The 14,771-nt window shown below is 49.4% G+C and overlaps 1 protein-coding gene across 3 annotated transcripts in view; it reads right to left on the bottom strand.

Moving 5' to 3' along the window:
* Positions 1 to 14,771, bottom strand: part of MIDEAS (mitotic deacetylase associated SANT domain protein) — a 45,274-nt gene that overhangs the window by 10,022 nt on the left and 20,481 nt on the right. For all 3 annotated transcript variants that reach the window (XM_077750620.1, XM_077750618.1, XM_077750619.1), the window contains 8 exons: positions 11,780 to 13,491; positions 10,112 to 10,411; positions 4,744 to 5,089; positions 2,587 to 2,653; positions 1,983 to 2,125; positions 1,776 to 1,879; positions 1,181 to 1,256; positions 460 to 548 (listed from right to left, as the gene is read on the bottom strand). In XM_077750620.1, the coding sequence (XP_077606746.1) occupies positions 460 to 548; positions 1,181 to 1,256; positions 1,776 to 1,879; positions 1,983 to 2,125; positions 2,587 to 2,653; positions 4,744 to 5,089; positions 10,112 to 10,411; positions 11,780 to 13,243 (2,589 nt within the window). In that variant the 5' untranslated portion in view covers positions 13,244 to 13,491. The remainder of the gene's footprint in view (positions 1 to 459; positions 549 to 1,180; positions 1,257 to 1,775; positions 1,880 to 1,982; positions 2,126 to 2,586; positions 2,654 to 4,743; positions 5,090 to 10,111; positions 10,412 to 11,779; positions 13,492 to 14,771) is intronic.

Genomic DNA, 14,771 nt, shown 5'->3' with positions numbered 1-14,771 from the left:
CCGGTCGGTTATACAGTCACTTGTTGGCTCTCAGCTCCCCTCATCTTAGGGTGACCTCTCCTCCACATACTAATTGTTGCTTTTGAGGTACTCCAGCCCCCTGGGGAATGGCTCACCGCCGTCTGCAGCCTTCCTTCTCCTCCGGTTCTCCCATAGGTAAGTCACTCTCTGAAGTCCGACACCACTGGGTCTGCCCACTAACGCCTCCTTCTGAGACCTCCCCCGCACCCCAGCATGGCCATCCCACCCTAATGGGAGGGAAGAAGGTGTGGATCCAAGGGGAGGATAGGCCCAATCTTTTCCCCTTGTTTTGTTTAGAAAATTCTCTCTGACAATGCTTAGTGCCATTAACCTGACTGCTTTTTCAGAGAGACTGCAAGTCCACCACCGGCAGAGGGAGCCCCAAATCACACAGCCCGCCTCTGGCTGCCTCTTGCCCCTGAAACAGCCCCAGCTCACCAGCTGCTGCACCAGGAAGAAATCCTTCTTATAGATGGCAATGCCCTTATTGAACAGCTTCCTCTCAGCCACCTTCCACTGGTCAGAACCTGTGGGGCGAAGAGGGAGCCAGGGTAGTGAAGTGGAGGGGGCTGTGAGCAAACAGCAGAAAAGTGTGAGGTCGCCAGATCCACATCCTGCTTCCGTCACTTACCAGCCTCTGTGCCTCACTCTCCGCCCTTGAGAACTGGGACCGGGTCCTACAAGCCACCTCACCATTGTGGTGGGGACTCAAGGAGCTACTGCACGTGGGACCCTTGCTGCTCTGCCTGGCACACACTAGATGTACCACTCACCAGGGATCAGAGGGTGCTGTGATTATGCCATTTGGTCACTGTCCCTTTTAAAGCACAGTGCCCAGGATAGGACACGGCACTCTAGGGATTGTCTAAGTTCCAGGCACCTGATGCCAATTTGGATGGCACTCCCTCGATTCCTGTCCCTTGCCCCTTGCCATGGACTGTTTTGCCTGCATAGGCTCCCACCTGCCCACACCTTTCTCTCTGCCCCTTCAGGGCACAGGAAGCTCTTTGAGAACTACCTCATCTTTGGGGTCAGTCCTTTCACTCTGGCTTCTGGCTTATCTGTCCCCCACCTCACCCCCACCTGGGGCTGTGACTCAGTGCCAAGCGGGGCCCCAATGGTGCTGGAGACCCCTTGAGGCTCCAGGGCCCAGGCTCACCTGTGTAGTGATAAGTTGCCAGTGGGTGGTTATGGGGCCGCAGGGGCTTCTTCAGTAGCAGCTTATTCAGCGTTTCCTGAAGGGGAAGTGAGGAAAAGTTCAGGGCCCTGCAGGGGTCACATGGTAGGCTGAGCATCCTAGGTGCCAGGCAAAATTCAGAAGGCCTCTGCAGCCCTCCGAGGAGTGAGGTGAGTAAGATGAGTTAGTTTTGCCCCTGCATAACTGCTGAAGGGCAAGAGGGTGAGGCCATGGAGGGTGGAGCGGCTCAGGAACCAGGCCTCTTGAGAGAGAACATGTGGCCCCCGAGGCAGACAGCCACAGGTGGAGAAAGCCCTCAGTGACAGACAGCCTTTCTGAGGGTGGGGACTCCCTGACCCAAAATCAGGGACTAGGGTAAACGAGAGGACCCTGTGTGGCAAAGTCTAGAGTTTGGAACTAGGACTGCCTTAGGTGGAGCCCGTCCAACCTGCAACCTGCTCAAACCCCCCTGCCTGCCTTCAGTCAGCACTCCAGCAGCCCTGGCTCCTGGGCAGCAGACGAGGATCTAGGCCAGCCTCCCTCAGGGTCCCTCCCTCTGCCAGGGCCACTGTCTCACCAGGATGTCTCCCCTGGACTCATGCAGACAGTGCAGGGCCAGCTCCTGGTTGGTGCCAGCTCCAGGGAAAATACTGGAGCAGGCAGCTGTCAACAGGTCTTCCACTGGAGCAAGCGTGGGAAGGGAGGAGAAGAAATCACGTTCAAGGCCCGGCCCAGCCACCTGCCCAACAACCCACCTTCACTTGCTGGCGCAGGCCCCCCTCACCTTGCCTCTGCTTCTCCCGGCTGCTCTCGAGGTCCTCCCACGGCTGCCACACCAAGTCAGCCTTGTGGGGGTCTGCAGCTGCCAGAGCGCGATCCCTTATCGAGGGGATTTCCGCTTGGAACCGGGAGCCCACGTTGATCCGTCTGCAGGGGTGGAAAGGGCAGGGAGTGAGGCCTCACCTCGTGGGCATGGGGAGTGTTTCTCTCTGGGATGGAGGAAGATGCGGGGTCATCGGCAGACGCTGAGCAAGACCTCAACTGAGCGTAAAGGAATCTGACTTCCAGGAGGACAGCCTGGCAAAGGGGAGCCAATACTGCCAGAAAGACAAGGCCCAGAGGTTGGAATGAAGAGAAGCTGCACATTTACAGAGAGGGAAAGAGTCTCCTGGACTGCCCTGCCAATTCTCCTCAGAGGCAAATTCAAACCAAGCTGGTCCTTTCCTTTAGGCAAGAGACCATAAAGCCCAGAGCCAACTGCAGAATCTCAGAGGCCTGTTCAGACTTCTGTGGGATCCACACAACCCTCCTCTACTTCACAGGGCCTGCGTGCACTGGACCCCATCGGCCACCCTCATGCCATGGACCAGAGGTAGGGCTGCACTTACGGCTCGATGCTCACTGGGGTGGCCTCCCCCATCACAGAGAGGACAGGTGGGGTGACTTCAGCGCTATCTATGGGACAAAAGGCACGTTGGTGAATCGCACCCTCCTCCCTTCAGCAAGCCGCCCCCCTCCCACCCCCACCCTACGTGGCTGCTCTGTTTGCACAAGAGCCATGGCAGTGACTCACAGAGACTCATACTTGGAAATCAGGCACACTAAATCCTGGCTCCTCAGCCTGCAACTGTGACGACTAACTGTGACTTTGCCAAGCACGTGGGTGCTTCTGTTTTCACACCTGCTGCAAGGGGCTATTACTACCTACCTCCTAGGGTTAATGTGAGGACTGAATGAAATCATGCACAAAGCCTCGCCCTCAATAAATATTAGCTATTATTATTGCTGCTGCTGCTGCTAGTACTACTACTACTACTACTACTACGACTACTACTACTATCACCACCCAAAGCTACTACGACTACTACTACTATCACCACCCAAAGCTGGGTCCCTGCCCCAGGAGCTTCCATACTACAGAATTAACTCCAACATTAAACTATGCTTGCTCTAGTAAAGAAGCTGAAACTTTCAGCACACTAGCAACGTAGTGAAGGAGATCCCTGTTTATATCTCCTTACTTCCATGTTGTATTCTCTGCCTTAGTTTCTCCTGAACTTATCTTAGTGCCCCACATGGAGACACTCCCTGCTTCAAAAACAAAATCTTTGCTGACTCCTCCCTACCCACCCTCCCTCTCCCCTCCCCTTGCAACTTGCAGTAAAAGCTGAACTCCTCAGCTCACGCATGCAGCTCTCCTTCATCTATGTCTCCCACCACCCCTTTGCCTGGACCCTGGATCCAAGGCTGACTGCTTACTCACGGCTCCTCACTCTTCCTGCACGGTCCTACCTCCAGGCCTTTGCACCACTCATTTCCTTTGCCGAGTATGGAGTATGCCCTCCCCACCTTCTTCCTTGTTCAAGCCCTCAGCTCTAGCCCCACCCTCTCCTGAAGGCTTTCTCGCCACCCCAGGCTACTAGGCTCTGCAGGCTTTGGAGCTTAGGGTCTCCCTCACTGCCTGCTGATCCCACTTTGCCGAGAACCTCTGCTTTTCTGTCTCCCAGGTTTCCTTGTTAACTCCCTAATGACCCTGTGCTCTCTTTAGAACAGACCATGTTGTCCCATACACTACTGGAGCCTTCACAGGACCCAGTTCAATGCTTTACGCCCAAGTACTCGATAAATACTCATGGATGGACAGGCCTCTCTTTGCTGCCAGTCTGGTCTCTACAGGGATTTCTTCCTGCACAACCCAGGAACGGAGAGAAGCTTGGTAGGTACGTGAGAGGACAGAAGGTCAGCCAGCCCAGGGTGAGCCATTTTTCACCCACAGACACCAGGGGGCACCAGAGAGCTAGGCCATGGAAGGTCAGGGTCAAAGGTTAAGCTAGTGATGGCCAGGCCTCACCCTTGTTCTACCTCTGGTAGTGTTTATTCCCACTTAATCCTCTACCAAACTATGAGATAAGATTATCCCATTTTTTTCAGAGGAAGTGGATCTTTTTGTGGAGTGGGCCACATTTTTCAACAATTCACCACCCAGGCCAGCCAAAATGTCTGCTCTTGGCCAAAACAACTGTTTAAGAGCCTCAGGAGACAGAATCTACCACGTAATACTAAAAGCAAATGTGATGCTCCAGGCATGGTGTTTTAAGTGCTTTACATTTGTTAATGCATCTGAACCTCACCACAACCCTGTGAGTTGACTATGAGGTTGAACCATAGGAAACTGCTATTTGTGGATCCAAAATTAGATTAAATTGGCAACTTCACCAACAATCAAGTACTACTACTATCCTCAATTAAATAGTGAAGAAACTGAAGCCCAGAGAGTTTAAATGACTTGCACAGGGAAACATAACAGTAAATTGTGGAATTGGGATTTGAACCCAAGCAATTGGGCCAATACTCCCTTCCTCCATCCCTGTCTGTTCCTGAACCAGGAGAACCACCTTTTCTCTCTCAAAGAGAGTGGAGCCCCTCTTCCCAGTGTTCCAGCCCAATCCCCAGCAGCCTTAGCAGCAGGGCAGGTCTCCTTCCTGCCCACTGCCCTCCCTCCCCACATTCCCTGCCCCCATGGCCCCTGAAGGTGGGTCACTCACTAGACCGGAGCAGGGTGCGATGGGCACTCTTTGGCGTGATGGGAGGAGGGGCTGGGATGCTGCTGGTTGACATGATAGCATTGAAATAGAGGCCAGAGCCTTCCCGCACAGGGCTGAGGATGGGGGGAGGGGTGTAGGGGGGTAGCTCAAAACTCCGCTCAGAGGGATGGTCGGCTAGGCGGACAGGAGAGCGCAGGTGGCTCTGGTATGGGGTGATGTTGGAGTAGACGGGAGGGGCAATGAAAGTGCCAGCCTTGGTGGGGATGATCAGGGGCTCAGGCCGTGGCCGCTGCTTTGGTTTCCGCACTGAAGGTTCCCCTTCCAACTTGACATTCATGTCCTCAGCCTGGAGAAGGAAACAGAACCAAAATAGCTCAGCCTCTTATGTGCTGGGGAAACTGAAGTCTTGACCACTGCTGGTCAGTCTCACCTTTGGAACTTAGTCTCCCCACTACACCCACCAACGCAAGTCCGAGACAGGGAGCAGGTCCAAAAACCCTTCTTACAGTCTCCACTAGGGCAGGGGTCAGCAAACTTTCTGTAAAGGGCCAGGTAATAAATGTAGGCTTTGTGGGCTGCACGCGGTCTCTGTTACATATTCTTCTTCTTACCCTCTTCCCCACTCTTTTTAAATGATCCTTTTAAATATTAAAAAGATAAAATGTAAAATCCATTGGTAGGTCTGGATATGGCCCATAGGCCATAGTTCCCAACATCTAATGTGAAGTATGCTATTGGGCAGAGAACTGTAGTAGTTAAGGGCCCAGGCTCTGCAGCAGGATTGCTTAGAATGGGATCTACCTCCTTTACTTACCACTTAAAACTTCTTAACTTCTCTGTGCATCATCATTTTTAACATGGGAATAGTAAGTACCTACCAAATGGATTAGCTATGAGGACTGAATGAATTAATGTGTGGAAATCACTGAGAACAATAACTGACATGTAGTAATTACTCAATAAATACTAGCTGCTATCAAGCTCTGTATTAGATGGAGCTCCCTACTGGGTGCCAAGACCTAAGCTTGGCATAGGATCACAAAAGGAAGAAGACAGTCTTGTCCTCACAGAACTTTTTCTCATAGTATTAGTCCTACGATAACAGACCAGCCTACTTACGCTGTCAAAGGTTAGCACTCCTAGCTTACACTTCCCCCTGCTCAGTATGCCTCATGGGGCTCCATATAGAATAGACAGTAGAGCTGTAAGGGAATAGAGGCCTTTCTCTGCTCCATTTGTATCCTCTCAAAAGAGAATGGAACCCTAGAGAGTAAGCAACATCCAGATCATCTCCCTGGGCGCAGAGTTGGCCAACAGGTGAGGTTGGCCACATTGACTAAGTAGACCTGGAAAGAGAAGGCTTTCCCCCTCTCCCTGTGTACAGCTCCCACAACACCTTTCAGTAGAGGCCACTGACTCCATGAGGTCTTGGCCATGTCCTTTACCCAGTTGTGCCCTCTTTCCTTTTCTATAGACTAGGAAGAAATGAAATGGTTCATTCTTACTCCCTTAGGGGAACAAGATGATTGCACAGAAAAAAATCCAGTGGAGCCAAAGGTCCCAAAACTTGCTAGACAAGATATCTAATATGGACTCAGGTAGCTGTAATGACTTGTAATCTTGTAATAAGGGAAATGAAATTAAACTATTTTTGACAATATTTTTTGTATTGTCATTTCCTCATTCCTATTTCCTCATCTATGAAATGGGTATGTTGAGCTGTGTAGTTGTTTGGGCTCCTTCTTGCCATCCTCAGGATAAACTGAGGCCTTTAGCCTCCAACCTCTGTCACAACCAGAGAATAAGACCCCAGAGAGTAGAGACTGTGCTGCTCATGATAATCTTAAAGCTCCCTTTTCTGTTACAAAGGATGGGCTCATAGGCTAACTCTCCAGCTGACAATAACTAGAAAATCCAGGCTCAGTATAAAAACCACAGTTTTGATGATATCAGAGAGCAAATACGTTGGCAAAGACTTGATGAGCCAAGATACAGGAAAAGAAAGAAAGTGAAAAAGGTGAGCCCAGCATTTGGAGTTGTGCTTTTCTTAGAGGTGGGTACATTACTGGATGAGGTAAGTGGGAAGCTGAGCAACTAAATGGAGTTTAGGGCTTGCCAAGGAAGGAGAGCCTGATAAACCTGCAGGCTTTGGATTGGGACTCCAAAGGGCTATCTCCTCAGAATAAAAGTGAATCAGATATAGACTAGTCCACATGTGGAATACTGTCCAATTTAAAATCATCTCATTTCAATCTCTGATTAAATAAAAATAATTCAGGATTGCTAATGCCCTTTGCTACCTGTCAGATGCAAAGATAAATCCTCTCTGGAAGACGAGAACAACATCCAGAGTCTTTAATTACCTCAACAATTTTTCATACATGCCTGCCATGCAATTAAAACTCACCAAATATACAACAGAACAAAATGTGACTTAAAAACAAGAAGTAACATAACAGAAAGAGACCCATGGACATCCCATTCATGGAGTTATCAGACATAAACTTTAAGGAAACTATGCTTAAGTTATGCAATAAAATAAATGGTTGAAAATTTCATCAAAGAATTAGAAACTCTAAAAATGAATCAAGTAGAAATTCAGGAACTGAAAAAAATAACTTAAAAATAAGAACTCAGTGACTGGGCTTAACAGCATATTAGATACAGCTAAAGAGAGAATGAGTAAACTGAAAGATAGTCCAGACTAAGAGAAAAATGGAAAATACAGAAAAATGCATGACACACAAAATAGGGGGTTATGGTGCAAAACTCTTAGAAATGTGTAACTAGAGTCCCAGAAGGATAGAAGAGAGAAAATGGGACAGAAGAAATATTTAAGAAGGACTACAAACTCTAAACAGGATAAATACAAAGAAAACCAACAGGTATAACAACAAAAACTGGTGAAAACCAATGGCCAAAAAAAAAGTTTAAAAGCAATCAGATTAAAAAATAGCTTGGGGCACCTGGGTGGCTCAGTCAGTGAAGCATCCAACTTCTTCTGCTGAGGTCATAATCTCACAGTTGGTGAGTTCAAGCCCTGCATCAGGGTCTGTGCTCACAGCTCGAAGCCTGGAGCCTGCTTTGGATTCTGTGTCTCCCTCTGCCTCTGTCCCTCCCCCACTTGCACTCTGTCTCTCTCTGTCTCTCAAAAATAAACAAACATTAAAAAACTAAAAAAAAAAAAAAAAAAGACAGCCTACATTCAAAGAAGCAACAATATGGCTAATGGTGACTTCCCAACACCATAACTACAAAGGAAGTCTGAAGACTATAGAATGATATATCCTTTTAGTGCTAAGAGAAAATAACAACCAACACAGAATTCTCTACCCAGCTTCAAAAATGAAGAAACAAAAACATGTTCAGACAATCAAAGACTAATAAATTTCATCATTAACAGATTCACCCTAAAGGAAATACTATGGAATACTCTTCAAGCAGCACATAAATGATCTGAGATAGAAGCTTGGAGATACAAGAAGAAATAAAAAACAACAAATACATAAAGTCTTTCAGGCTAAAATGAACAACTGAACCAAAACAATAATGCTATCACTGAGTAATGTATAGAATTGTTGAGTCACTAGATTGTACACTTAACACTAATATAATACCATATGCTAACTATATTGGAATTAAAATTTTAAACTTAACAAAAACAATGATGTTATACCATCCTAGTGATGTTAAAATATTTAAAGAATGAGAATACATGTTAATAATTCTATAAGTTAGAGATTAGTGAAAAATGGAGTTAAAGTGTTGTAAGAACTTTGCATTGTTCTGGAAGAGGTAAAATACTAATTTATATTAGATTTCAATAAGCCAAGAATGCATATTTTACTCTCTAGTAGCTCTTCTAAACCAGAGAATTAAGCTCTAATGTCATAAAGTTTCACTGTATGTAATGATTTAGCTTCTTGCCTGTGCATCTAGGAGGGTACAAGCTATGTGCCATCCTCCAGTGAATCGAAAAACTAGTCACTCAAATTCCTTTTTGTGGGGCTTCATTCCCTCCTATTAAATCAGGAAAGAAAGGCTGCTTGGGTAATTACTGAAAGAGTAATAATTCAGTAAATAAATAAGAATAAGGAATAAACAGGTATATAAATAATATATTAGTAAAGAGGGGAAATGGAATAACAAACCCAATTAATNGGGGGGGGGGGGGGAACAGAAGAGGCACTGTGGAATATATAAAGCAAAAAGTATAGGACAAATTTAAACCCAAGTATATCAGTAATTACATTAAATGCAAACCGTATCAACACTCTAAAAGACAAAGATTGTTAGAACAGGTAATAACAAACCCCTATTATATGCCACTTGAAAGATATACTTTAAGTATAAGTGTTCAAAGTAAAAAGATGGAAAAGATACACATCTTATCCTCTTCCTTGCAATACTAACCAAAGAAAGCTAAATATTTCACAAAGCAGGAGCACCTGGGTGGCTCAGTCAGTTAAGTATCCAGCTCTCAGTTTGGGCTCAGGTCATGATCTCATGGTTGGTGGGATTGAGCTCTGTGCTGAGAGCTCGGAGGCTGCCTCAGATTCTCTCTGTCCCTCTCTCTCTAACCCCATACTCATGATCTTTCTCTCTCTCTAAATGAAACGAAATAAAATGAAATATTTCACAAAACAGATTTTAAGAGACTAAAAGAGGGATGCCTGGGTGGCTTAGTCAGTTAAGCATCCGACTTCGGCTCAGGTCATGACCTCACAGTTCGTGAGTTCAAGCCCCACATCAGGCTCTCTGCTGTCAGCGCAGAGCTTCCCATGGATCCTTTGTCTCCCTCTCTCTCTGCCCCTCCACCGCTCATGCACATGCACTCTCTTTCTCTCCAAAATAAACATTTTTTAAAAAGAGGCAAAAAGATTAGTAAAGGTAAAAAGAAACATTTCATAATGATGAGGTGTCTAATCCACTTCTAAATGAGTATGCAAGTAATAACACTGCATCAAAATGTATAAAACAAATACCGACAAAAAACTAAAAAGATAAAACCCCAACCATAGATTTCAACATATATATATATTTATATTGACCAGACAAGTAAACATCTCTACATCCCAGTGCCTAGCACAAAATCTGTCCCACATTAGAGGCCAAAATTTTCTGACCTAAAATGAAAGAGATTCACACATCCTAGATTTTCATAAGCAGTTTCAGTTCAAGTATAACACTGTCTCATTGTCTCCCCTAAGTGCATTTACCCATAAGTTTGGTTTGGAAAATATAAACAGTATTTCCTCAGGTTGCTTGAATCCCTCTTATACTACCATGCTCTCCTTTTTCTCACAGGGTACTAGGCCCCCAGGAGCACACAGGTACTATAGGTGTTTGCACAGGGAACCTCTCCTACCTGAGCTGGAGCATCAGCCCCAGGAATACGAGTGGACCGCCTGCGGGTGACAATGACTGATGGCTTGTGTTCAGTGGGGTTCTGCTCAGGACCCTTTCCATCCTCATCAACACCTCCAGCTTGGGCTGCCTCAGTTGGGTCCACAGTCCGCACAGGCACAGACACTGGGATGATGAGGGGTACCATCCCGCTGTCCTCTCGTGCTCGCTTGGCAGCTAAAGAAGGCTCAGAAAATTCCACCCCACACTTGGTGGTTGAAGCCAACACACTTTTCCGCTTCTCCTCAGAGCCATTGGCATCCTGGAGAAGGAGAAGGAGGGGAATGGAGGTAAGATTTAGAAGATAAGTCCTAATAAGTCCAGGACCCCCCTAGTCACATTTGATTCAAGAACCCATGATGGTTCCCCAGTGGTCTTTCCCTAAATACCTTTTCTCTCACCACATGCCCAAATACTCTCCATAACCTCCCTTCTGCCAGGTCATCCAATCCTGGCCTGATGCAGGGGTCCCCAGATGGCCATCTCAGGCCACACGTGGTGTGTTTTGTTTGACCTGCACAGTGCGTGGCACATGCACTAGTATCTAAATTCAAAACTTATCTCTGATAAGGCACCAGGGTGGCTCAGTCAGTTAAGCATCTGACTCTTGATTTCGGCTCAGGTCATGATCTCACAGTTCAAGAGTTTGAGTCCTACATCAGGCTCTGTGCTGTGTCAGTGTGGAGCCTGCTTGGAATTCTCTCTCCTCCTCCCTTCCTCTCTCTCTCTCAAAATAAATTTAAAAACTTACAAAAAACTAATCAAAAAACACTTATCTCTGCAAAAGAAAGTAAACAAGGAACGTTTTACAAGGTAACAATGGTCTTTATATCTTTTCCCCATTGGAAACTGGCTGGAGTGAAGTCAAATTCTGCAGCTTCTGACATGCCAGCCTTGCCGTAGGCATTGGCGTGGTGGTGGTGGGGGGGAGGGGGGTGTTGATACCCCTAGTGAGGAGAGAAAACCCTGGCTTTGGAGTCAGATACTAGGCCTTTATCTTAGCTTTCTGACCTTGGAAATCCTTCTTGGGCCTCAGCTTCCTTAGCAATAAAATAGGATGTCAGCATCCCCGTCATAGGGTTTGATGATAAACTATTTCTGAATAAGTATAAGAAACTCCAAGTACAAGAGAGGTGCTCAAATTCTATTCACTCTTCCCTCTTGTTGTTGTCGTTGCTTTTAAATCAACTTTATTGCCAGTAAAAATTACATACAATAAAATGCACCTACTTGTCATTAGTTTGATGCGTTTTGACAAGTATCATCACCTGTGGAACTACTGCCACCTTTTCATTTTAGGATGCCAGATGTGGCAATGGTTTCACCTCCCCCAACTCCTAATCCTTCATGTGCCAAATGAAGCAGCCAACCCATGGCAGTGCCTTTCACCTTCCTGCCTGCAAACCTGTGTGTATAAGCTTCATCTTTCCTTCATGTATAAATGCACCCACGTAGAGATTCTTTGCATGCAGGGATTGTAGAACTCCCTGAAGCCCATGGGTTCTTTCATTTCCTTCAGTGGAATGAGAAAACTGCCCCCTAGACCTGGAGTCACTTGCTCGCCCCTGGCCACAGACACGGCTCACCCTGCCCTCTGCCAGGCCAGGCCTCCATCCCATGCCACTCTCACCTTTGCGTTCTGCAGTGAGGCCAGCTCCACTGCCTTCTGGGCCAGGGTCAGCAAATTGGCCTCCTGGGATGCCCGGCGCCTCCGTCGAGTGCTCTGGATCACCCCACCCCGTAGCACCTGCCCACAGTCCCCTGTGCCCACTGCCCGCATGCCCTCCTCGTTGCCCATCGTGGGAGCCTCCCGCTCCCGACCGTTGGGTGCCAGTCTCTCTCCCCCATCAGACAGCAACTGCGACTCCCTCAGCTCCAGTGGGAATCCCAGAGCTTCAGAATGGGGGTGCCCCAAGGGGCCAGGTGGTGGCTGCTGTGGGGGCCAGTGATGTAGGAACAGGTTGCTGGTGGGTTCCTGTCCAGGCTGGGTGCCAGCCACATCCAGAGGGGCAGAAGGCAGGACACCCTCCTTAGAGAGGCGGCGGGAGCGGCGGGGGAAGGCGATCTGGGATTGAGGTAGCACAGGCTGTGGGGCTGACTCCTGCAGGAGGGCCTTGCGCAGTTCTGGGTTCATATCAGGGTTGGGGGGGAAGGGGTAGGGCGCCATGCTGTGGTGAGCCAGGTGGGACTGCCCCAGGGGTCCAGCCGGCTGCAAGCCAAAGTCCTGGGGCTGCTGAGAGGGCGGCTGCTGCATGGAATAGAAGTTCTCAAAGAGCTGCATCTGGGGAAGGGTGGCCTGCTGCTGCTGTGGCTGCTGCTGTGGCTGCTTCTGCGGTGGGAAAGCCGCAACGGGGTTGGGGGGCGGTGGGCCCTGCCGGAAGACCTGCCGGTTCACCTGGTGGCCAAACGCCAGCTGGAAGGGCTGCAGGGGCAGTGTCTGGTTTGGGGGCTTCTTGGCCACATGGAAAGAGTTTAGGGGCGTCTGGGGCCGCCCTACCTCCAGCTGCACTTTCTGTGGCATCATTGGCCGCACGGCATTTCCGTAGCGGTCCAGCTGCGGCCCACCTCCTTTCTCCCGCTTCAGTGCCTCGGGGTGGCTATAGTAGGTAGAGACCCCCATGCTAGGGTGAGGGCTCCCCTTGGGTCCGCTGTAAAGGGGCAGGCTGTGGCGGTTCCATGTTGAGTGGGGTGGAGGCTGGCCCGGCTGCTGCTGCCAGCCACTGTCACTGACACCCCCACCGCCTCCGCGCTCAGGGCCCCGCCCTGGAGCCATCACAGAGTTGGGCCACTTGACGGAGCCCACCTGCTGGGACAACATGGCTGCCGTGGTCCGCTCGGAACCATACACCACAGAGTTCAGCAGAGCCAGGCTGTTTGGAGGGGGCAGCTCCACCGGCTGGGAGACAGGGGCGGCCCCTGCCGGACCCTCGTGCCCAAAGTAAGGCTCCTCCTTCACTCTGGTGGACTGTGGAGGGGCTGGGGGCTGCTGGGGGGCCTGCAGGGGTGGGGGCTGCTCCTTGGGAGCTGGTTCCTGGTCCCCAAAGAGGCAACGCTTCCGCTTGTTCTGAGCCTTGGGCTGGGCCTGGAGGTTCATGGTGTGGCCAACTGGGCCCTGGTAGTGAGTCCTACTTCACCAGCTGCCCATCCCCTGTGGGGATGTTCTGCTGGAAGCCCAGCTCTAGTCCAGGAGCCAGTGGGGGCAGAGCAAGGGGAGGGGAAAATACTGGGGGGTGAGGTCAGGAACAGGGTGAAAGAACTGTTGGCTCTTCCTTGCTCCTTGTGGAGAGGCTCCTGGGCTCGTCTACTTTTCCCAGTTCATGATGTTCCACAGGACCCTGGAGCCTGCAGACAGAAGAATAGTGACAGTGTCAGTCATAGCCTCCCAGGATGCCCCGGATGTCAGCACAAGTGTGAGGGAGGGGCCCAAGTTCACAGAGCAGCACAGGAGACGCAGGAGCCAGAATCTTAGGGGAACTACCAAAAGGCAGTGCTTTGTGACCCTCTTTATCCCACCACCTCACCCTGCAGCATTTGGCTGTGTAATCTGTACCCGACACAAAGGCATCACCCTGGGAACAAGTGGGGCTGAGATCCAGTCTGAGCTCCTGCAGCCAGGTGGGAAAAGGAGTGACAAAGCCCACTGTTGGGCTCCCGTCTTCTCAGCCAGATCTGGTTGCCCAGCTGGTTGAGCATATCTGTCCATGTGGTAGCCTCCCCACCAGACCCAGAAGGAGCTTTATGCAGCCAGTGCCTCCTTTGCTCCCAGCAAATCTCAAATACAGGAAGTAGAGACAACAGGAGTCATTCCTAACTAACCATGTGGCTCCAGGATGGGGAGCCCACCAAGTCCTTGCAGAGCCCAAGGCCCAGGGCTAGGCTCACATCCTTTGCACTGAGGCATGTAGGTGAGGCCCTAGCAGGGTATGTGCAGTTCTAGCCCTACCCCTGGGAGGAGCTGCAGGGTGCGGAGCCTTCCTTAAACCAGCACAGAACCTGTTTTGCAGCCCTGGCTGGCTGGAGGCAGGCTCCAGCCTGGTAGCTGGTCAGCAATCCCCACCTTCCCTCCTCCACTGCCGAAGAGCTCCGGAGCAAAGAGCAAAGGACAAGCGTAACTACAATATTGAGGGGATGCAGATTGCTAGGCCTTAGATCTGAAAGTTTTCCTATGACATGGTATGACTTAAAGTGCTCATAGTGTCTGTGTTTATTTTCAAACTTGATTAAAAAAAACAAACACGTTGCTCTATCCTGCTACAGGACAGTCAAAATCAAGACCAGTATTTTATAACTTACATGTATTTTCAAAGATTTTGTCTTTCTTCTGAGAGGGTTTTTTTTTTTCCCCCTCCCTGGGAAGTTGGTGAGGGTGAGGGAGCTACATGGCCTACTTCTTCCCCACACTGTGATTCTGGTCCTGAGCCAGTCAGGCCAGGAGGAGAAGGAAGGGGAGCTCAGGAAGCCCTGGGGAATAATTTGCAGGTCCGGACCAACCTCAGACCTCAGACCCTAGAAGCTCCAGGTCCTAGTTAGCAGTCCCAGGAGTTCCCAGGAAACCAGCCCAGCCAAGGAGGGCTGGGCGGTAAGAGCAGGCTCCCAGTGCGAGGCCTCCTATCTCCCGTTCA

This window comes from Crocuta crocuta, unplaced genomic scaffold (genome assembly GCF_008692635.1).
Source record: "Crocuta crocuta isolate KB4526 unplaced genomic scaffold, BGI_CrCroc_1.0 scaffold186, whole genome shotgun sequence".
Taxonomy (NCBI): domain Eukaryota; kingdom Metazoa; phylum Chordata; class Mammalia; order Carnivora; family Hyaenidae; genus Crocuta; species Crocuta crocuta.
The sequence above is the reverse complement of the archived record's forward strand: the minus strand, read 5'-3'. Positions and strand labels throughout refer to the sequence as shown.